The sequence below is a fragment of the Alternaria conjuncta genome (assembly GCF_024043145.1).
Source record: "Alternaria conjuncta strain BMP 0040 chromosome Unknown scaffold_30, whole genome shotgun sequence".
Classification (NCBI taxonomy): Eukaryota; Fungi; Ascomycota; class Dothideomycetes; order Pleosporales; family Pleosporaceae; genus Alternaria; species Alternaria conjuncta.
Window position 1 is genome coordinate 134,941 of NW_026250119.1, and position 20,527 is coordinate 155,467.

Below are 20,527 nucleotides of genomic sequence, written 5' to 3' on the forward strand. Positions count from 1 at the left end.
TATGCATTCAACATTCCTCACCTCAGCGCTAGAGACTCTTGCTGTAATATCTGCCCGGCTACAGGCTCCTTAGCAGCCACTATCACTTGCTCTTTCCGTTGTTCTTCTTGATCGTGGCGTTAGTCCGTTTTTAGTTAGCGTGTATTTCTCATTGGTCGCCATCGGCCGCGACGCGACCTCATCTCACAACACGAACAACATGCGTTATCATGCCGAACACACCCAGCAACGCCCGCCGTGTGTTTGAGCTTCGCCTTGCCCAGAGTGCGCTGAGCCCGCACGACCGAACCGCCGCGCCCACGCCGCTGGCTGATCTGCGGACCCTCGACGACCTTGTATGGACCAAAGAGGCTGTCTGCGTTGCCGCGCTCGTGCTGGGATTCCAGGACTACTACTGCGAGGACCTTGAGGCTTTCGAGAAGCGCGTTCAAACTTCACTCGGAGAGACAGGTGGCTGCAAGAGCTTCCAAGACGTCTGGCACAATATCAAGGGTGTCAACGAACACTGGGGCGCAGACTGGTGGACCGTCCTCCAGCGACACCAAATCCGGATCCAGCAAGTACCGTCGTTCAACCTTGCCGTTTACCTGAACAAGTACTCGAAAGCTGCGCAACCGCTCTCAGACGTTGTCGCTGAGCTCCAGGCGTTCGACAAGGTCAGGCGTCAAGATCTCATCAGTGTCCAGCGGAGATACGATCCTACTAATCCGACCTACTTCGGTCAGACTGTACGTATCTGAGCCACAGTTGGACCTGTCACATGCACTGACAGCGTGCTCTCACCTTCACAGGCTCAGCGTCTGGACTGCAAGTCGTGGCGATTTTTCAAGGACCTCATCGCGTGGAGGGACAAGCGATCGAACGACACCCTGGCCGCAGACGTCTCTTCTGAGCGGGCGCGCCGCCTTGAGAAGCGTCAAAATCGCCTATCTAACTCGCCTGACAGAAAGAAGAATCGCAAACGGCGTGCAGTGATACCAAGGACACCAGCTAATCCTCGGGATCATTCGCGTTCGCAATCAGTCGAGCGACCTAGACGGGGCCCATCAGAATTACCAGACGACGACACGAGCCTCTTTGAAGACCATCGAGACTCACTGTCATTCCAGGATAGCACACTCCAAGAAGAAGACCTTCAGGACACACTCAACAATCAGGAGAGTCCCTTCCATCGTAACAGCATCACTGACCTAGACACTTCTCGTGTCACCGAGGACGACCCGTCATTCGGGGGCGACGATATCATCCAGCCATCCACCCCGGTCCATAGTATAGACCTCATGTCACTCAAAATGCTCGCGCAGGATCCGGACTTCCGCGCGGTCATGCACATCATTGTCAAGAAGAAGAAAGAAATCCAGTCAGCCAAGGAAGACAACTCTCAAGCTACATTTCATCTTGCCCAGGCGCAAGAGACCGCTCGTAGTCATGCTTTGGAAGCGCAGAAAGCACTGCAGCTGAGTACCTTGCCAAGCGAAGATAGCCTGGAACAAATCAAAACGGAATTCTCCGCTAAGCTCAAGGCTACCCAGGACTACAATGACCATCTCGCAGGAGACATCACGGCGATCACCAACTTCGCCCGCTTAGGGGTAGCCTCGGCGACCCAGGACGTGACCAAACTAGAAGCCATGAAAGATGCGTGCGAAGCGGAAATCAGGCAGATAGAGCATCGTGTCACACAATATGGAGCGTGGGCTGAGAAGATGGGCGCCGCAACGAGGGAGGTAGAGGAGGCGAAGGATTGTTCTCGAAAGGCAAATCAAGTCCTCTTGACAGCGGATGATATGATGCGAATAGCGGAGCTGTGGCTGGGCAAACCAAGTGCTAAACTCTCCATTGAAGTACTGGAAGATCTTCTCAAGGAACCACTGGAGGGAGAGTAGATGATGAGTTCGTGTTAGACGTCAAGCCTGTTGTTTCGATTTCGTCATGTTTATACCCCTGGCTTAACAATGAAGCTCGTGAATTCCACATGTACACACTGGGCAGCTTCTGGGTGCTCGCTACGATTGATACCGATATCGATTACCAATTGTCTCCTTCGCCAGATGCTGTGATCGCCTTCATACTGGAAATCCCTGTCAAGCGCAACGGAACGATGAAATTGGCATTCAGCAATATTGCGATGGGTCGTCGCGATCGCAAGGCGCGATACTTGGCTGTGAGGTCACAATCAGGGAATAGACTTTGCCTATAACAACATTCTGAATGCGCGTCACTTATCGCAACATCCCTGCGATACGTTATGCTATGTGGTGTTTATGTCGAATACGGAAATTGAGACTTCATAATTACAGGCGTACGCTGGAGTATATACCAAAAAGCGCAGAACTTGGTGAGCAGTTATGCTTTGGTTTTCCATGTCGTAAAGACAGGGGCTACGCAGTGGAGAGGACCGCTGGGGTTATCGATGTGCGCTTCCGCATTGACTGCATGCATGCACAGAAGCGATGTACGGTACTTTGACGGGTCAGAACAGCCTTTATTAATATCATGACCGAAATCATAAAGACGCAGTCTCGTACATCTTGGCAGCTTCGTGGCGATGGCTGAGCTCTCTACACGATTTTTACATTGTCGTTGATCGCATAGCCTCCCGTGTAAGATGTGATATGGCTTTTGATTCAAGAGACAGATATCTCTAGCGCTGAATTTCATTCCGGTATTCTTTGCTATTCGATGCGCATGCGATACTCTTCTATCAGATCTAGCTCTAGGTATTGTATGTACCTTGAAGCTGTCGTTTGACAAGACTTGTTCTGTTGTCTTACAGAAGGAGGTACTGTTATCACGCCACTTGGACTGAAGTACTAGACCATGTTATGCTCTCAAAGTACACATTACTTCTTTGGCATCTCTGGGATGAGTGTGCCACGTATCCATACATTTTACTGCATGAGTTCAAAAAGAATCGAGTGCGCCTTTGACTAAGAATGCGGTCTGGTCCCGCTTCGGGCTGGATTATTGAGATTTAACCTAGTTACTTTGGTATAGGGTATAATTGCGATAGCTTTGGGGTCTGCAGGAATGCGAGTGGGTCGAATGGCAAATGCGGAGACTGAACGAAGAAACCGGGCCCCAATCAACAGCGACGAAACGAGGATATACGTCCTTGATCTCTTCGTGAACGCCAGTGTATTCATTGCCAGTGAGCACGACCTGCAGAGGTGTGGAGGCTATAATGTCTCAAGAACTGGTTGAACCTTTAGTCTCGTCCTGATGTAGACCGCATCGTACCTTATCATTCTTCCTTTCGCATAAGGCGGGTGGGAGGCTCCGTGAATACAGGGTGGGGCTGTTTACGCCAAGCACGCTTACGCTAGCCCGTTCACGTACAAAACGCCACCCATGAACATTGCTGCCTTTCACTACATATGCACTATTACGGCTAGTACGCATCGCACCACCGACTATATACCGCAAATTCGCATTTCCTCCGCGCGACACCCCACCATGAACTCTACCATGCGCGACTCCAGCGACAGCGAGCGCTCGTATCTCTATCAGTTTTCGACCTCATCTCCTCCCCCTACAAGCCCTCCTAAGCTGCTCTCTCCGCCCAAGTCATCTCCACCCGAGCCCGCGATCAAGAAGGAGGCTCGCGAGCTCTGCGAAAAGCTCCTTTATCTTCGCCGCCACAAGTCGATTGGCAAGGAGATCAGTCAGCAGTTTCGTGTTCCCCCTGAACTCTGGCTCGCACTGCAAGATGAACTTCTCTTGAGTGACGAGAAGCTTCGCTGCCACTACGAGGCTCAGAACCAGAGCTTAGAGCTGAAGATGGCCGAGCCAATTCACGATAAAATCGGCTATAAGTTCGGCAATCTTGTAGTGAAGAAGGTCACGGCATTGGTACAAGGAGTCCCAGCAGATGCGGCGCTACAGGCGATGGTTGACAAGCTGGAGAACTCCGGCGAGATTAAGGTCACCGTGTTCGGGACTGATTCTCGTTATCCTGATATCGCTATCGACTCCGGAGAGTATCCACCCACATTAGTCGGCGAGGTTGGACATAGCGAAAACGGAGAAAAGTCCTTCCCCAAGAGAGCTGATATATACATCATCGGCACCAAGGGTCGGGTCAAAACTATGATTGGTATCGACATTGAATATCGTCATCCTGAACAGCGCAAGCCGCTTCGCCTTCAGCCTAGGAAGGCTACCTACCAGATCTTCCGTAGCAGCATCGATGGCGAGGGTCAATTGTTCGTGGACAGTCCCGATGGCGCTATCTCTTTCCAGAACGAGGAAGGCCCTGTTCGTCCCCGCGCTCATCTCCGGCTCAGCCTGGCCGATTTGATGCCGTCTACCACCGTTCCTCTTTCCGACTACAACATCAAGATCTCACACCAAGAACTCTGCAACATCATGGAGGCCTCAGAGGACTATCAAGAGAAGGCCGATGACTTCAAGCTCGCCTCGACACCTGCTTCCATCGACGACAATGACCGTAGTTCTTCCAGTCTCGAGGCGAACGATGATAAGGACACTGCCTACGTTGAAAAACGTGCGCGACACACCAGCGACAACGCAACATCAGTTAGCAAGCGGCAGACACGTAGTAGTGGCAACGTCAGCGCACCTACTAGCGAAGACGCAACTCCGGTTGGTGCGCGAACAACCCGGAACAGCAAGAGAGGTCGAGCGGAGAGCGGAGAACAGGGTAGTGGTGTCGCCGCAAAGCGCACAAAAAACAAGAAGTGCTAGAGTGGCTATACCAAGGCTCTCCTAAGGTTTTGATCAGGAGGCAAAGATGATACCCGCGTTCGGCTCGCCATGATAGCGGCTTTCGCATACTCTTCCATAGACTTGATACCCCGGGCGCAGCCCTCTGATGTACGATAGATAATGAACGAAAATGACCACGAGAATACCATGACATCTTATTCTGATGCGTGAGCCCATGAGCATACCGACAAGGTTTCTATCATCTAGAACACCACTCGACGCATATGTATCCGGCAAAAGGTCTTTTTGCCGACGTGTCACAACGCTGTAGAGAACGTCAATATTTGTGAGAAGCATAGTTCAACCAGGCGATACGACATGAAACAAGTGATGGATTCGGAAAGTAGTGCTATGGTCGGCTACGATGAGGTGAATTGTATCGAACCATCTGGTCCATTGTTCCGCCACGTATACCACCTCCCCCCTCTCACCAGTGTCCACCAGCGCATGTTTGGTCTGCTTCAGTACATAGCTAGACTTCATCCTCATCACCCTCGTCATCAACGATGGCATCGCCAGTCCTGGGATCCCTGATGACCGACTCTCCGACCACCATGTAGGGGACGCCAGCGGGCACAGGCCTGCGCTTGACCTTGTCCTCACCCATCAAGGCAAGCTCATCCTCGCTGTCAGACGATCCATGGTGAAGAAGACTAGAACCGGCGCCTCCACGACCCTTCTTCCTAAGGTTACTGTCCTTCTTAGCCTGTGGCTTGCGCACAGCGGCCTTGATCCTCTTGCTCGGGTCACGGACGATATCCTCATCTTCGTCTTCCTCATCCATGTCCATGGCGTCCGCCTCCCTCTTGACCACCACAGCACCTCGCTTCTTGGGGGTAGCAGCAGCGACCTTCTTGGCCGCCGCGCCGGCGCCTACCTCATATCCCAAGCCCTCCTGCATCTTGCGCGCCTCAGCCCGAAGAGCGGTGATGCGGTTCCTGATACTACCGACGCTGGAGCCGGGGAAGACCTTGGACAGTTGCGGGTATTCGGCGGGGGTGACGGTACGGCCGAAGATGAGGAGGAAGAGCTTGCGGTCGTTGGCGGCGTCCCAGGTCATCTTGGTTAGACTGAAGGACGGGGACGCGGCGAGGTTCAGGGGCGAAGAAGGGGCGGGTAGGATGGGTTTCGCGGTTTTGGCGGCGCGCTTCGGGGTGGTGTTGGCTGACATGGCGAAGGATATGGCGGCTACTTTCGTCTGTTGATGCGATCGATTCGCCTGTGATACTGTGAGTTGGCGAGTCGGAAGTGTGAGGTAGATGGAATGAACGTACGAGGATATCGGTCGGCGCGACGGACGGATGGAATGTCGTGGTTTGGAAACCAAGTCGGGGAAGTGCAGTGCTGTCTTCTTTGGGTACTGACCGTCTGGAAAATCTGATACCAACGGAGATGCGACGCTGTCGTATGCGTTTTGTTCGGTGGTCTAGCAATTTTGTAGACGAGCGTGTAATGTGGCTCGTGTTGGCGCAAACGATTAACCGGATCGAGCGAGTTGAGTGAAGAAACACTCAGGTAGCACATGCCAGGTTCGACGGCTATAGTTCCAGGTCAAGAAGATTGAGTTTCGAGGAGAAAGACTGAACATGACACCTGCAGAGTCCCCCGTCATGGTACTTGGGGAAATCTCCATCGTTCCGAGCTCGAGGTTCCTGCTCAGCTCATCGCCACTAGAAGATACAGTCAGAATGGCGATGCATGTTATAAAGAGGGCGGCAATAAGCTGCTCAAAGCCCTTGATATTGTCAACAAGAAGACAGCACTTCTACTCAATGAGCGAGCGGCTTCCAAGATGTCCAAACTTATCTTCTCTCGCACCAGGTTCTGGTTTGGCATGCAAAGGGCGATGGTATTAGAATCTGATCTCAACTGAGTCGATGATATCGTACACAACCCGCTGATGGCAAGCAGTAAAGAAGATGCGAATAATGTGGAAGTCTTGAGATCCTTCAGGCATGATGAATCAGATGTTCGAACTAGAGGCCTGTGTACTTCGTTATCGCGCTATACGGCTGTTGTGAAGCTCCTAGCGGATGAGAAAGGGCACGCAGTCTAGCGGATGAGCGAGCCTCAAGGGTCGGGAGTGTGTAACACTCCTGTAGTTTCGAGAGTTTCGATGGCCGATGGAACGTATGCACCTACTCAGCCAGCCAGCCAAAATGCCGGCCGACGGCGATCAGTATGTGTCAAAGCTCGCTAAACAGACCTCTTCGTGCCGATGATGAACTTATATCCTCTCAGCTTGGTACTCGTGACGTTTCTGCCCAGGTAAATTTGCTCGGACAACTTGTGTAGCCATTTGTAGGCAGTGGCTGGTGGCTGGTGGCATGGCACCCGATTCGACCACCTCGACACAAACATCTGAAAGGCCAGCTACCCGTGTTATCGACGTGCGCTGTGATATTGCGTGTGGTGTGGCACGATACGCAGAAGACAGGAGACTCAACAAAGCTGTGATGAGGTGTAGTTGAGTGATGACGTGAGGCTTGAAGAACCACAGAGAAGCCACGTGGATCTAGCGTGGCCGCACCCACCCAAAATGCTGACATCACGAGCGAGGATTGGACGACAAGCAACACAAGATGCCACCAGTTACACTACTGCAGCCTGCGCGAGCGAGAGGAGTCCCGCAACCTCGGACCGGTCCGCGTACCTATTCAGGATGCTCTGCATTGCACTGTAGCCCGTTGTGGTAACGAAGCGCCGCGTGAAGAACAGATTTCGATAGCCCCGAGATATACCCGTGTGCCCATTACTGCCCTGATCCCTCTAAACTTTGCAATATCGCTGCCACGTCTATATATCCGCCGCCCCTCTACTGCAGTACTCTACGGGAAAAAATTCGCATTGAGCAATGCCCTGATCGAGCGTATGCCGCGCGACGTCCTCTCCCCCCCCCCTGCGTATCATACCTCAGCCCGTTCTGTGTTGAGCTGGTGTTGATGTGGTCATGCTCGAGTCATGACTAAAGTGTGCGGTCGATGCGCCGAAGGCGGAGGGCGCGAGCTGGTGCGCTGGCTGGAAAGAGATGGTCAACTTGGATGCCAGGTCAAGAGGGGACGAGAGATCTCACTGTTGCCTCTAGCCGGACACCCTGACTCCCTTCAGCGCGTCCGGGCGGGTTGAGCGTCGCAAAGCTGTCCGCCGGCGCCGTCTTCTTGCCGCCTGATGGCTGCCGTTCCGGCTCTCTGTATCCAGCCAGGGCCTCATACTCCTTGTCCCAGTCCGCCCCCAGGTCCCTCTGGTAGTCGGGAGTCACCAGATCCTCAGTGTCTCGTTTGTCGCGCCAATTCAGCCCTTCGTGCCAGCCGTCCTGTTCGGGGTATGGGATGACGAGCCGGCCGCCCACCCGCTCTATGATTTGCTCCGGCGTGTCGGTGAGGTGCGATTCAGTCGAGAAGGAGGGATTGGGCTGGCCAGATCTCGGGGTATCGAGGCGCACATTGCAGTCTGCGGTGGACGACGCGGTCCTGGAGCTGTCAGTCAGGGAGAAGGCCGACGAAGCGCATGTTTGGTACCGTGGTCTGTCTTTGATAGTCGCAGAGCGCTTGCGACCGAAGCAGCACATATGCGCAGAGTGCAGGAGTCTGGGTATCAGGAATGTGCAGTCGTGGCGTGCATGGAGAGCGTCGGGGCTCCACAGCGGCGTGGGTGAGGGTCTGCGTGTCTGTTGTCAAAGGGCGACCCTTAACGAAACTATACGGCCAATACGGAAGGTCGCACAGCACATCGCGGGCCTCAACACCCGGAGCCGCATTCTGGGCGGTGTCTTGCAAGAGGTGGCTGCACGTGATGGCACCTCCAATGCGATGCCAACTCAGCTATTGCGACATCGCAAAAGCGATGCGCAGCTGGATTCGCGCGAGGTCGTGGATGGCGTACCGACCCAGCGCAGGCTGATGGGTGAGGACGCCCGGAGTTAAGACGGCACACCCGCCCGGCGATAACAACGCCGCCTGTGTTCTGTCCCTCCACCAATACACCATAGTATCTCTACCACTCCACTCCCCCGGCAGCCATTGCAGACGCGCGCGGTACCATCCTCTATCGTCATCTTCGGTAGCCATCGATACGGCTGACTTCATCGTGTTGACCTCGACAAATCAGGCCAGTGAAGACCCACCGCCGCGGTGAGAAGACGAGTCCCGCCCACTCAGATGCCTTCGTTGCTCCAATACACCTCTTCCAATCGATCCTGCCTAGGAGCAGATGTAAAATCAACACCGGACAACCTCCTCTCCCACGACATCGACACCGGCTGAAGATACACGATCCAACGCCGCGGCCCACCTCAAGCGCGACTTCTTCACCAGACCAGGTCATGCCGATAGCGTACCTCGTTCTGGATGGCATGGTAGAAAGGGAAAATGAGGAGGCGCTGTGCAACTCACCTTGCCAGCCCGACCTCTTCTCTTAGTCGTCGAACACACAGCAGGCCGGCCTCGCACCACGCTGGTAATCACGACAACTGCATCCGATCTCATATCTTGGGGATGAACCGCCACAACCACATGCAGCCTTGGTGCCAGACGCATGAACGCAAATCAATTTCGCTGGGTCATCCCATTCACATCGACCAATCAGGAGCACGTCTGTCCACCAGCACTACATCAGCGAGATGTCACCCAAGCCTGCCATGATCAAGTCGAGATCGACGGCGGAGAAGCGAAGATGTGGGGCCAAGTGGCCGGTACACTCCTTCCATCCCCTTTTACCATTCCACGAGCTAATGCGCAATAAGGGTGTTCACATAATACTTACGGTCTTTTCCCCACTCAAACGCAGTCGATACCGCGCGATATTCACCAAACGCTTCCGTAAACGTACTCTCTGTCCACGTATGAAAGCATAGTCAAGAGCCCCAAAGACATAAACGATGAGGCTGCAACGAAGATCACATTCTTATATACAACGGAACGCGGATGTAGTACGACCGGGTGTGGGAGAGGGCCGTCACGGGCGGCAGCTCCTGGTGTAAAACGATCGTCGGGCATTCCACCCAACCGGAATTTCGCATAAACGTGGGCATGGACACACAAGTACAGGAAGAATTAGAGATTAGGTTAAGTCAAGTGGCTAGATTAGATCGTGTGCGGAGGGAGGCTGCTGTGTGTAGAACGGCTAAGTTGGGAATAAACATCAGATGCGCGGTCATGCTTACTAGGGCATGAGCATACGCACTACCACGACCAAATGGCTTTTCTTCTTGATGTTTCCGACTAACCCAAATCTGACGCTCGTTCATATTATCATGCAAGTTTTCACATCCGATATCTGACATTGCTGTTACGTCTCAATTCCCTCCTTCTCCCACTGCCTGAAGACACCATATTGGGGAAACATCAGGGCGATCTGCGACGAGATACCACAGCATCTAGAGTGGCTTCAAGACAATATTCAATCTCTAATGTATCATGTACACCAATTGCGCCCGGGTGATATCTGCATGGCGTTCGCTGTCACCACCGGCGTCACCGGACATGACAGCTCCCGCGCCAAGGATCCCCCGATCTAGCGTCCCTCAGACGGCATCATCGTCATCATCAACTACTCCAGCCACGCCAACGAGTCTTCCCTCACACAACAGAACCGGCATTCTTTTCCAAACACCTTGCATCTTGCCCGGTTAATGTCTACATGACGTCCGCAATCCGCATGACGGGTCTATAGCCACCACAAGCGACGCTAGGAATGACAGTATGCAAGCCCCCATTCGAGGCATCCTTCGCATGGTCGAACCCAGCGCCCCTCATACAACATCCTCACTCACTCGGAGACCACTCGCGATGTCGCATGCTGTGACTCGATGAGAGCATCCCCGTCCACCACGAGCCTGTCGCAATAACACTGTCAAGACCCTACGCCATGCCCTCCGGCCCCTTCGCAACGAAGCCCCACGCGAGCGATAAACACCGATACACCTTGCGAGAGTCCCATACTCCTCACACGCATTGGGTTACCGCATGAACGCACGCATGAGCCGGAGCTATGGCGCAACGTTACCGCGTGAACATCTGCTTTCGGCCGCAATGCCCTGGGATATCTTCTTCGATTGTAGCTGGTGGTGGAACACGACAGGCAGCATGCTCGAAGTTGTCGGACTGCCTGGAGTTGCGAGCGAAGTCATGTGAGCAGGGGCGCAAGGCCTTTTGGATGGCACAAGACACTTGTTGGCTTGGAAATGGGGATGCGCCGATGAAGAAGGGTGCATACAGCAAGGAGATGTACTAATAAAACACCATGGGTGCGACGAGATGGAAGACATAGGAGCGATCAACTCCAGTCGCGCAGAATCCGGACATGGTACGATCTGGCGGTGGTGGCGCAACCGGAGACAGCGGCACAATACACCATCCTTGGGCGCGTGCACCTCCCGCTGTTCAGACTTCAGGATGAGTCTTTGGCTCGAAAGATGCTAGCAATATTCGAGGTCCGCCCAATACCGTGAGGAAATCCTCGCCCAATACCAGACGATTAATGCTGACTGTTCTTTTAGTACCCTCTTCCAATACTTGCACGCAGCGCAGCTCGAGTCCCCGGCTAAGGACCACGAACGCGACCGATACCGCGCGATTGATACGCTGAGCATCATGATGCCGTTGCTCTCATACTGAGGCCCGTCGAGATTGAAGTGCGTAGGCACATGAGGGCGAGGCGCAACGTGGAGACAGAAGTTGGCACGCCGGGGAGTATCTGGTCGCGGGATACCGCCCCCGGCTGGATGTGCATCTTCTGATACTGTGGTCTTCTGTCTCACACTTCTGTGCGATGGCGAGTGAGTGCAGGAATCTGTTGGTGGAAACCTCCGGTTTTCAGGATGTCTCGCTCCTTTCTAAGGGTACCCAAAGATGAGTTCTATTCACCCACTGTCACTTCATCCTCCACATATGCAATAAGAGAGGAAATTGAATGCACACATATTCTCGCGTTCTATAGGTCTCTCCATTTCGAACGAACAGCATACGACATCCGATACTCCACTTCCAGCGGCCGAATCCGATATCCCGATTGACCTTTCTCCAACCCTTTCGACTTTGTCTTCGATACTAAGGATCCACTCCTCCTCCGCGACCCGGAACCCTCAACGCCAGTCCCGCAACTAGCTCGTCATATTCACTCGCACCATTGTACCCCTCTCTGAATCACAAGCACCCCTTCTACCATGCTACGACTACGCGATATCAGGTCTCTTCTCTCGCACTACATGCACTGCAATGCGATATCGAGACTCGTCGTGCTGAACAACCAAAGGCCCGATCAGCGTCCCCCGATGAGCTGCGGCATCAATGTCTGGTACGGCGATCTGGAGGTACTGCGGAGATCTTAAGTATACTGGATGAAGTGGTGCCGTTGGGACTGACAAAAAGGCAGTCTGGCGGTCGATGTAGTCTAGCAAGGTTTGTGAGGGCCTTGAATCTGCTTGGACGCTGGTCGTGGCGGTTTGCGCTGTTCGCGCTGTATCTGGCACAGGTTGGCTGACCTCCGCAAGCTGGTGGATGTTTCTGGGATATGTCTGTTCTTCCTGAGTCTCTGGAATTTCGCGGGATCTTTGCGGGGTGGAAATGGGACGCTTCTCGCATTGGATTTTGCTTGGCCAATGGTCGCGATGGGCGCCTCTAGGGTTAACTACCTCTTCTTGCGACAACATCCCCGCCTCTTCTGCAAGTCGCATCCCATCGACGTCCTGCTCGGCAACATCGATGGCGCCCATATCAACATCCTCATAGATCACGGCCTGTGAGCTTCCATCATTTACAACGTCCGGATCGAAGAAGCTGACGACGGAGTCTTCATGGTAGTGTCGAGTGTTCACTCCACTCGACTTTGGAGTATGATACGTCTCGTCCTCGCTGTCCTCAAACTCCGCAACAATGTCCCCCGGAATATTCTCCTTCCGTGACGGCGAACCGCGCCGATCGCCTATCTTAGCATGCTCTCCAAGTTCATCAACGAATCTGGTACCCCAGCTTGGCCGCTCGTCTTCGGGAACAGGCTCGACAACGCCTGGTCTCTGCCTATGATGCATTCTTCTGCGCTTCGCAGGCTGCACATCCTCGTTGTCAGAGAATGGATCAGCAATGATCATGGAAGACACCGCGCCCTTATCAGTAGGCTCCCCTGCCACCGGATCTAGATCCTGTATCGGATCGAGCGGCTGCTCAGTTTGCATCGGTACCTTGGGCGGCCGCCCGCGCTTCCGAGCTAGCGCAACTGGCGGAAGTTGCTCACCTGCCGGGACGAGCTTCTGAGGCCGGCCTCTCTTCTTTACGCCCGTGGATACTGGGACGGCCGCAGTAATTCCAAATGCTTCAGCCTTGGCGACATTCGAAGGGCGGCCGCGCTTCTTTGGTATCGTCGCGATTGCAATGGCTGGAGCAGCAGCTTCCTTCTCGGTGATGGCTTTCCGCGGACGACCTTGTTTTCGCGGTATCAGGGGAATCGAATCAGCTGGTGGAGCTTCCGATTCTGGCGCAACTTTCGGCGGTCGGCCTCGCTTCTTGGGAACCGCGGGAGCTGGAATGACTGGTAAACCTCTACTTTGTTTCTCTGGGGCGCTCTCTGCCGGTTGCGTCTGCGGATTCGGTGGCCTGGAGTAGCCTAACAAGATGATTGACGAGTCGTCTTGGGCCTTCTCCTGGGGTCGATCACGCTTCTCCGGGACTGCAGGGACTGCAGCAGGCGATTGCTCGACTGACCTGACTTTGGGCGGACGCCCACGTCGCTTGGGTAGATGAGAGCTGAGCGAAGCTATGGGCGCATCCTCCATGATCTTTCGTGGTCGCCCGCGCTGCCTTCGCGCCGGGACGGCGGTGACATCAATGTCGGCAGTGTGCCGTTGAAGCCCAGCGTTCTTCTTTGGGGGCATCGTGAGTGTTTTCGAAAGAGTTGTGACAGTAGAGATTGCACAAGGCGACCGTGGTGGGAGCGAAGGGTGGGGTTCAGGTTGCGCAAGCTCGACTAATCGTGCCAAGACCTTTACGCGACTTGCGCGCGCCAGGTACTGCGACGAAGGAAGCGACCACGGCCCACATTGTTCCAGCACACTGCTGCCTGGAAATTCACTGGCATACCTATTAATGCCGACTGCGAGACTCTTATCACCATCATGGGCATGGTACGGCGCACATGACTGAACCCAGGAAAGCTGGACAAACCTTCAACATCCCGAGGTCGCCAATATCTGACGGATCAATTACGACCAGAACTCACATTGCATACGGTTACGATCAAGGAAAGCTCTTGCAGTAGGTAATTTGATTTGACGCTATACTAATTGAGAATGCTACGTCAATGTAGGTTGTGCGGTTTAACACCCTTCCGGAAATTCGGTACGACAATCGTCGTGTATGGCCTCAACAGCGGACAAACTCGATAACAGATCATGAAGAGCTGCCGATGAGTAAGATAGCGTAGATCTACTACGCAATTTCTCCGTCATCGCTCTGACCCATGATCAGCTACACGGGCATCAGAGAAATTCCAGCACTTTGCTGAACGTAACGCCCGATTCTGAATCATTGCGATCCTCCGGGACGTCTGCCCCAAGCCGTGCCGAAGTCCCCTTCTACAGGTATCCATTGCGCTTCCGTCTTCTCTTTCGTCTCGGCTTGTGATATGGAGATCGTGGTGGAAGAAGTATCATCCTTTGAACGGGTTGGATGCTCGTCTAGCCGAAGCGCTGGCAAAAGCATGGAGCGCTCCATCCTACTTCCTTCAATGCGTATCTCTTCCGGGAGATTGAGACGACGCAACACAGATGCTTCGACCATTGCGTAGACCATAATAGCCATGCAGCTACAAAGTATACACATGCGTACAGTACCGCGGTCGACGTCGATGCCAAACCCCAAGGCGATACTGGCAACAACAAAACAAAAATTGCTTATGTGCGCCACAACTTCCATGCTCTTGGCGATGTCCAGCATCAACCCCCTGAACCCCGATAAGTCTTCATAACCCTCCGCCGGTTTGTCTAGTCCTGACTTTTTATCGATCCAGACATCCAGACCTCTGGCAGTTTGTATGAGATATTCATGTAGGGATATCCTGAAGTAAGAGAGGGTTCGTGATGTGTGGTGTAAAGTATAAGATAGCATGTTGACCAAAAGAAGAAAGTCAATGAGTAATGCGAACTGCGTGCCCGGCTCGTGGGCGTCGTGGAGCACCTGGCTCCCTAGGATTGTATAATTTGTTTGGTTCATCTTGCTTCCCTGGTCCTTGGTACGATCAAGTTGGTTGTGTGTATTCGAGAGATGTTGTCTTGAGTTCTGACTGGAAGCATTACGTTAGCTTTTGTAGGTACCGCCCTTCTCCACTGTGCTTGCCGGGCTCTCATCACTGTTTACATACAAAAAGAAGTTATCAAGCATAGGAAGTTTGGTGCTGGATATTTGGACTTGTTAGTGCACATTGAGCGAGTGAATCATCGGCATCGATCGAATCACATGATCTGAGGACTGGCCTCCTGTCGAGAATTTTCAGACTACTACAACACCAGACGGCTGCAAAGGAGCATGAACACGACATGGGGTTCATTTTGTCATACATGCGGAAAAGGCTGCGATGGACTCATATCTACTTCGCCTGCTCGGCGAAGCGTTCCCTCAAAGACTTCTCTTCTTTCACATCGCGCGGCACATCCTCTAGCTCGCTGCAAGATTCTCTCTCGACTTCTAACTCGTACATCTGTTGCTTTAGAAGCGCACTCTCTCTATCCTTTGCTTCGCATTCGTTGCATGCTTCTTGCGTTCCATTTCTGCTCTTTTCATCCAACAGGTTGGTCCGCCATTCCTCCATCACGTCCATGGTGGTCTGGTTTTGCTTCTCATGTTCTGCAGCTTCGTATATATGCGCCAGGACAGCGACGCGCGGCAGGTCTGGCGAGTCGAGTATTTGACCCTCGAAACTGGGGATCAGAATACGCATGAAGTTGTCGGGATGCTCACGATGAGCGTTGCTTCTGCGTGTGGGGGTACGGTCGGGTAGTGTGGAAGGTCGGGCAACTCGATGCTGGTCGCGCAGACTCTTCAGATACTCTGACACCTTGTAGTTGACCGTTCGGCCTGTCTCTGCTTCTTTCTTGTGTTTACCTAGCTGGTTGGCAGAGTCTTCCGCGCCCATGAGGTCGACGATGGTAAGGATGCCCCTAAGCGTACCGTCATTGCGATCGTGTACCCGAAGCTCGAGCCAGGAAGGGCCACGAGAAGACGTAGGTTTGTCATGATGTTTGGCGCGGCGCCGGATAGATTCATTTCGTAGCTTCTTAAGTTCTTCGGTGGAGTCGCACACCGTGGGTGTCATGTACCCGCCGCCTTTTCCTTGGTAGCGGAAGTAGAGGCCTGTGTTGGAATACAGAAACACATCGGCCCGCGAAGACTCGCTGTTGCCTACTACAAGCTTGCCTTCCTCACGTCTCAGTAGATCATGAGGCATGTTGCAGCACACCTCCACGAAAGAGACGTGGATCTGGTATTGGGGGAAAGCGAGAGCAGCAAAGCGATCAAGAAGTGAGGGATCAGCTGCGTTAGGCTCTATGGTAGTGTGCGTTTTTCCGGATTGCGTTTCGCCATAAGTGATGAGCACGATGTGCTGTCCGTGTAAAGCGGTCTGGATCATCGGTTCGAGTTCATCGAAGACGTTGGCAGTAGGGCAATGGGGGCCAAAGACACGCCAGAAGCTGTAGGCTTCGCCCGCTCCGTTGATGATAGAGAAGTCGTTCCACTTCCATTTCGAGATGGACTGCGACGGTGCTTTGTTGGCAGATCCTTGGGCGGGCAACTTGGGCCGCACGCGGCAGTAAAGCAGGACCGGATTGATGTGACGGAAAAGTGCCTGACGGGCTTTCTTCAACGACTCGTTCATCTCGCTAGTGGCGTCTTTCCTGGCTGCGTCGAGTTGGATGGGTAGTTCGCCGAGTTTATGCCCTAGCTGTCGGTTGTCCTCTTCCAATCTCATGATATGGGTATTACTCTCTTCGACCCTGCGTTCAAACTCTTTTTTGCGTCTTTCGAGACCCTCCAACTGATCCTGCATATCTTTCTCAAGTACGTCGCGTCGACAGAGCTCATCTTCAATCGCGTCGCACGTCAGCTGCGTGGCCCTCCTGGCGACTCTGAAGGCGTCGGCTCGGGAGAGGGCCATGTCGAAAAGCACATGGGAATGCCATGATCACGGTCAGGGATGAAAGCGCTTTAAGAACTGTTTCCTCGTTGTAAGTAGCTGGTCTTGCATTCGATTGATAGGGCCTTTGTTACGCGTCGTGACGCTCACAGCCGGTATTGGTCCCTGCAGGTGTCTAGCCACTACCAGTTTAGCGTCCACTCATCGCACAACTACCTCGGCCTCACAATCAACCCAACGTTGGAGGGCGACACTGTTACGCTTGATTCCGCCATCTGCCCACTGTTGAGCGATCTACACACTTCACACTTGATATAAAATCTGTTTACCACCCACTCATTGCTGCCATCGTGTCGTGATTATGACCGCGCAAACAACCGCTGGGTTTCTGAAGCACTTGAAGGAAGCCATACCACCATTAGCTGTTCAAGCAATCGATCCTACCATCTCACTGAAGCCCTCTTCTCACAGGCAGATATTAGACGATCCACCAGATTGGCTACCAATAGCTCGCTGTCAATCGATAATCTGGCAGGCCTGCGCAGAGTTGCCGCGCCCTGTTGACCTAATGGAACGTCATACCGACCCAAAGACTCTTCTTCCGTTACTATCGGCATCGCCATCTCATCATCGCTTGTATGCTTCGACGTCACCGGTCGTCGATCGCGCTCTATCGATTCAAGTGCTCGCCTCACTGGATGCATCACACCAGCGACTGGTCTTGCGAGTGGAAGATGATAGCGAACGAGGGAAGACCATACCCTCACAGCTATTGTTAAAAGACATGCTCGTCTCATGGCAGTCGGATTGCGTTGTGGCCTTACGACATAAATCGCCGGCCAAGGACTCAGTTCACAGGGTCTACATAACGGCAGGCTCCAAGACGCAAGCGGACAACTGGTACCTTGCGTTGAAGCAACTTTCGGTTGGAGCATGGGAGTAGCACGGGTGCTCTTCTCATTCAACTACGGCCTCCAGATCAACTACGAACGGTCCTTCAACGACTTCATCCCGCGATCATCTCACATGCACGACCTCGTCCTCTCTCCATCCAAGTCGCCCTACAGCTGCGCGGCCTTCATCAGTTCCTCCAGGCCTGCCGTGATTCCATGCGGGTTCTTCCAAGTGTCGACGCATCTTTCATCGTCCTTCACCTCTTGCGCTACCTCGATCACCGTCGTCAAGTACATACCGTCCTCCCCGTTGAACTCGACGTGGTTGGTGTGGAAGTCGGATCGCAAAGGGCGTTCTCCCACGTTCTTCTTTTTCTCATCTTTCCAGCCCAACTCTATGACCTGTGCGATACGCGCGTACAGTGTGCAGAGGTATTTCATGTAGTTTTCCTCCTCGGGACTGACATTCTCTCGGTGGTGGAAGCCCTTGTAGGCGTACTCGAATACAGACTGCATCACAAAGCCCATGTTGTGCATTCGATCAGAAGCGTCTTTGTAGTCCCTGGTTTCGATGATTTCCGTGGTTCTGGGTTTGACCCGACCGTGCGGAAGCTTCAAGTTCGCGATCTCGACATTCTGTTGTTCAAGAAGATGCTCGTATTCCGAAATCTTGGTCAACATGACGCGGACGAATCGTCCCAAATCCGGATCACGACGACTCGCTGCTGCGTGTGCCTCGTCGGCTGACGGGTCGTCGTGAAGAACTCCAGTTACAAAGTCTTGCACAGCCTTATTCATCGACTCCCACTTGACCATCGGATCGATGTGACGAATGACCTCTTTGAAGTTTTCTTCCAGCACCTGGATGCGCCCGTTGGCATCGATAAGCTCGAGCTCTTTGGCTTGGGCCTCCTTATTGCGCTCGTCGTACTCGCTCAACTTGTCGAGAGCTTGGCTCAGGCGTGTGGTGATGGCTTGGTTTTGTTGCCGGTAATAATGAAGGGTGTCGTTCGCGGGTCGTCTGGCTTCGCTTTCCAGGAATTCCTTCTGGTGGTCCTGAAAAGATTTGGAACCTGATGATGCCATATTTTTGGTGGAGGCGATGCGCGCAATGAAAGGGATGGTATCTTTGTTTCAGACTAATGTGATGGATGTGGTATAGTTGATGATCACGAAATAGAATATTGGATTAGTGCGACGTGGGTGCCTCGACCCGGGAATATATAGTCACGCTGATAGAAAGCAGGAGCTTGGTCTGTCAAACAAAGCTTCAAGTATCGTGTAGTTACGCATTACATGCTGTCACACTGAATGAAAACAGGATGGTCGTCAGAGAGGCACGCGTGACATTAGAAAATTTGCTTCGCTGCGACGCAAATGTGAAACAGAAAGACTCGCGGCCTCGTCGATTTTGCCGGATGCAAATTTTTCCTTGCTGTGAGCGTCGTCCAAGAGCTCCACTGCTTCCATCGTGGGCGCTTTCTACACGACCTACAATAACATAAAGCATCGTTGTTTCTCTTGAACTAGGACGGCATCAATCCTGCTACCTTGTGAACGATCTCTGAACGGAATTTCACACCTCGGATTGCAGAATCCTGCCTCTTGTACGTCGACGCCTCCGTCCCGCGTCCTTGGTCATCCATTCAGACTTGACTTCAGCCATGGATTATCTCCGCCTTATCGATAGCCTGTGGTGGCTCATGCACCCCAATACTCTCTTTGGCTTGTTCAGTCTTCTGGCGACTACTGTCGGTCTCTACCTTGGCATCCAAAACACCCTACTCTTCGGCCTAGTCCTCGTTCTTGGCTACTTCTTCGGCCGTAATGGCGCCTCGTTCAATTGTCCTTACTGGTACCTCCGTGGCGTGCCCATACCAGCGGACATGAAGCCCTCTGACCGTGAGACTTGGATCACCAGGTTGCGCGGTGAGCTGGCAAGATTCGGTGTCATCTTTGTACGAGAGCGTAGCGAAGGGATGTCTGGTATGTCGGAAGTTGCTCGCGCAGCGTATATCGAAGAGTTGTTCGGACGACTGCATGACGCTGCGGATGCCATGACGGACGAGGAGAAGAGGGCCTATGGAAAAAAGTTGGCAAGGCAGTTCATGTGGTTCCAAGAGGGTTCGGTAGGCTGGCTCGGCATGGGAGGCTCTTTGCCGCCGATGCCACCTGGAGTAGGAGAATATGGTAGCGGTTACGGTGGAAGACACGGTTTGACGTGGATAGGCAGAGACTGAGAGTGAGATTCGGGCAGTAGAAAAGTCAGCTGGAAAAACCTCTTAGGTGGTAGTCAGTTTCTGGTAGGCTCGATAGTGGCGCATGTATTCGGAAGCCGCGATGTTCGTATCGTGAAACGTTGAAGTTTGAATTGAGCGATAAGCGTCAGTTCAACTGACATTGTGCCTAAATTCAATGCGCAGTGCTGGCAAGACTTGTGTTCTTCAGCGACATCGGTCATTGGCGCGGCCTGCACCTCAAGACGGCGTTGCAATTCGCGGGTGTAGCGCCATCAAGGTCTCCCGCGGAGCCACGTCATACAAGAAAAAAGCTGAACAGGTCTGCAGCCTAAATTAACGTAGAAATCTACAAAGTAGGTAGCCTAACGTGGACGTAGGCTCCAGACCTGTTCAGTTTTTTCCTAGGTTGACGTGGAGCTACTGGTCCATGCAGGCGGATCGCGATACCAACGGCGTTCGGGCGCGCCATCCCGGAAGACTGAGAAAGTTTATCTTCGTCGAATCCGTAATGTTCTCAAACCATTCATTGCGCAGCGAGTGAATCTG

The 20,527-nt window shown here is 53.2% G+C and overlaps 8 protein-coding genes across 8 annotated transcripts; 3 read left to right on the forward strand and 5 right to left on the reverse strand.

Annotated features, from left to right (window-relative positions):
- Positions 1 to 209: 209 nt before the first annotated feature.
- J4E85_011109 (uncharacterized protein) lies at positions 210 to 1,886 on the forward strand (the record flags this gene model as incomplete). The annotated part of the gene is made up of 2 exons (XM_051475312.1): positions 210 to 728; positions 792 to 1,886. The coding sequence occupies 2 exons, from the start codon at positions 210 to 212 to the stop codon at positions 1,884 to 1,886; spliced, it is 1,614 nt and encodes a 537-aa protein (XP_051320886.1).
- A 1,570-nt stretch (positions 1,887 to 3,456) lies between these two features.
- J4E85_011110 (uncharacterized protein) lies at positions 3,457 to 4,707 on the forward strand (the record flags this gene model as incomplete). Its single annotated transcript, XM_051475313.1, has 1 exon — positions 3,457 to 4,707. The coding sequence occupies one exon, from the start codon at positions 3,457 to 3,459 to the stop codon at positions 4,705 to 4,707; it is 1,251 nt and encodes a 416-aa protein (XP_051320887.1).
- Positions 4,708 to 5,200: 493 nt separating this feature from the next.
- J4E85_011111 (uncharacterized protein) lies at positions 5,201 to 5,899 on the reverse strand (the record flags this gene model as incomplete). The annotated part of the gene is made up of 1 exon (XM_051475314.1): positions 5,201 to 5,899. The coding sequence occupies one exon, from the start codon at positions 5,897 to 5,899 to the stop codon at positions 5,201 to 5,203; it is 699 nt and encodes a 232-aa protein (XP_051320888.1).
- A 1,878-nt stretch (positions 5,900 to 7,777) lies between these two features.
- On the reverse strand, positions 7,778 to 8,296 carry J4E85_011112 (uncharacterized protein; the record flags this gene model as incomplete). Its single annotated transcript, XM_051475315.1, has 2 exons — positions 7,778 to 8,198; positions 8,247 to 8,296. The coding sequence occupies 2 exons, from the start codon at positions 8,294 to 8,296 to the stop codon at positions 7,778 to 7,780; spliced, it is 471 nt and encodes a 156-aa protein (XP_051320889.1).
- A 3,603-nt stretch (positions 8,297 to 11,899) lies between these two features.
- On the reverse strand, positions 11,900 to 13,594 carry J4E85_011113 (uncharacterized protein; the record flags this gene model as incomplete). Its single annotated transcript, XM_051475316.1, has 1 exon — positions 11,900 to 13,594. The coding sequence occupies one exon, from the start codon at positions 13,592 to 13,594 to the stop codon at positions 11,900 to 11,902; it is 1,695 nt and encodes a 564-aa protein (XP_051320890.1).
- A 1,709-nt stretch (positions 13,595 to 15,303) lies between these two features.
- J4E85_011114 (uncharacterized protein) lies at positions 15,304 to 16,869 on the reverse strand (the record flags this gene model as incomplete). The annotated part of the gene is made up of 1 exon (XM_051475317.1): positions 15,304 to 16,869. The coding sequence occupies one exon, from the start codon at positions 16,867 to 16,869 to the stop codon at positions 15,304 to 15,306; it is 1,566 nt and encodes a 521-aa protein (XP_051320891.1).
- Positions 16,870 to 17,909: 1,040 nt separating this feature from the next.
- On the reverse strand, positions 17,910 to 18,827 carry J4E85_011115 (uncharacterized protein; the record flags this gene model as incomplete). Its single annotated transcript, XM_051475318.1, has 1 exon — positions 17,910 to 18,827. The coding sequence occupies one exon, from the start codon at positions 18,825 to 18,827 to the stop codon at positions 17,910 to 17,912; it is 918 nt and encodes a 305-aa protein (XP_051320892.1).
- A 578-nt stretch (positions 18,828 to 19,405) lies between these two features.
- Positions 19,406 to 19,981, forward strand: J4E85_011116 (uncharacterized protein; the record flags this gene model as incomplete). Its single annotated transcript, XM_051475319.1, has 1 exon — positions 19,406 to 19,981. The coding sequence occupies one exon, from the start codon at positions 19,406 to 19,408 to the stop codon at positions 19,979 to 19,981; it is 576 nt and encodes a 191-aa protein (XP_051320893.1).
- Between the last annotated feature and the right edge of the window lie 546 nt (positions 19,982 to 20,527).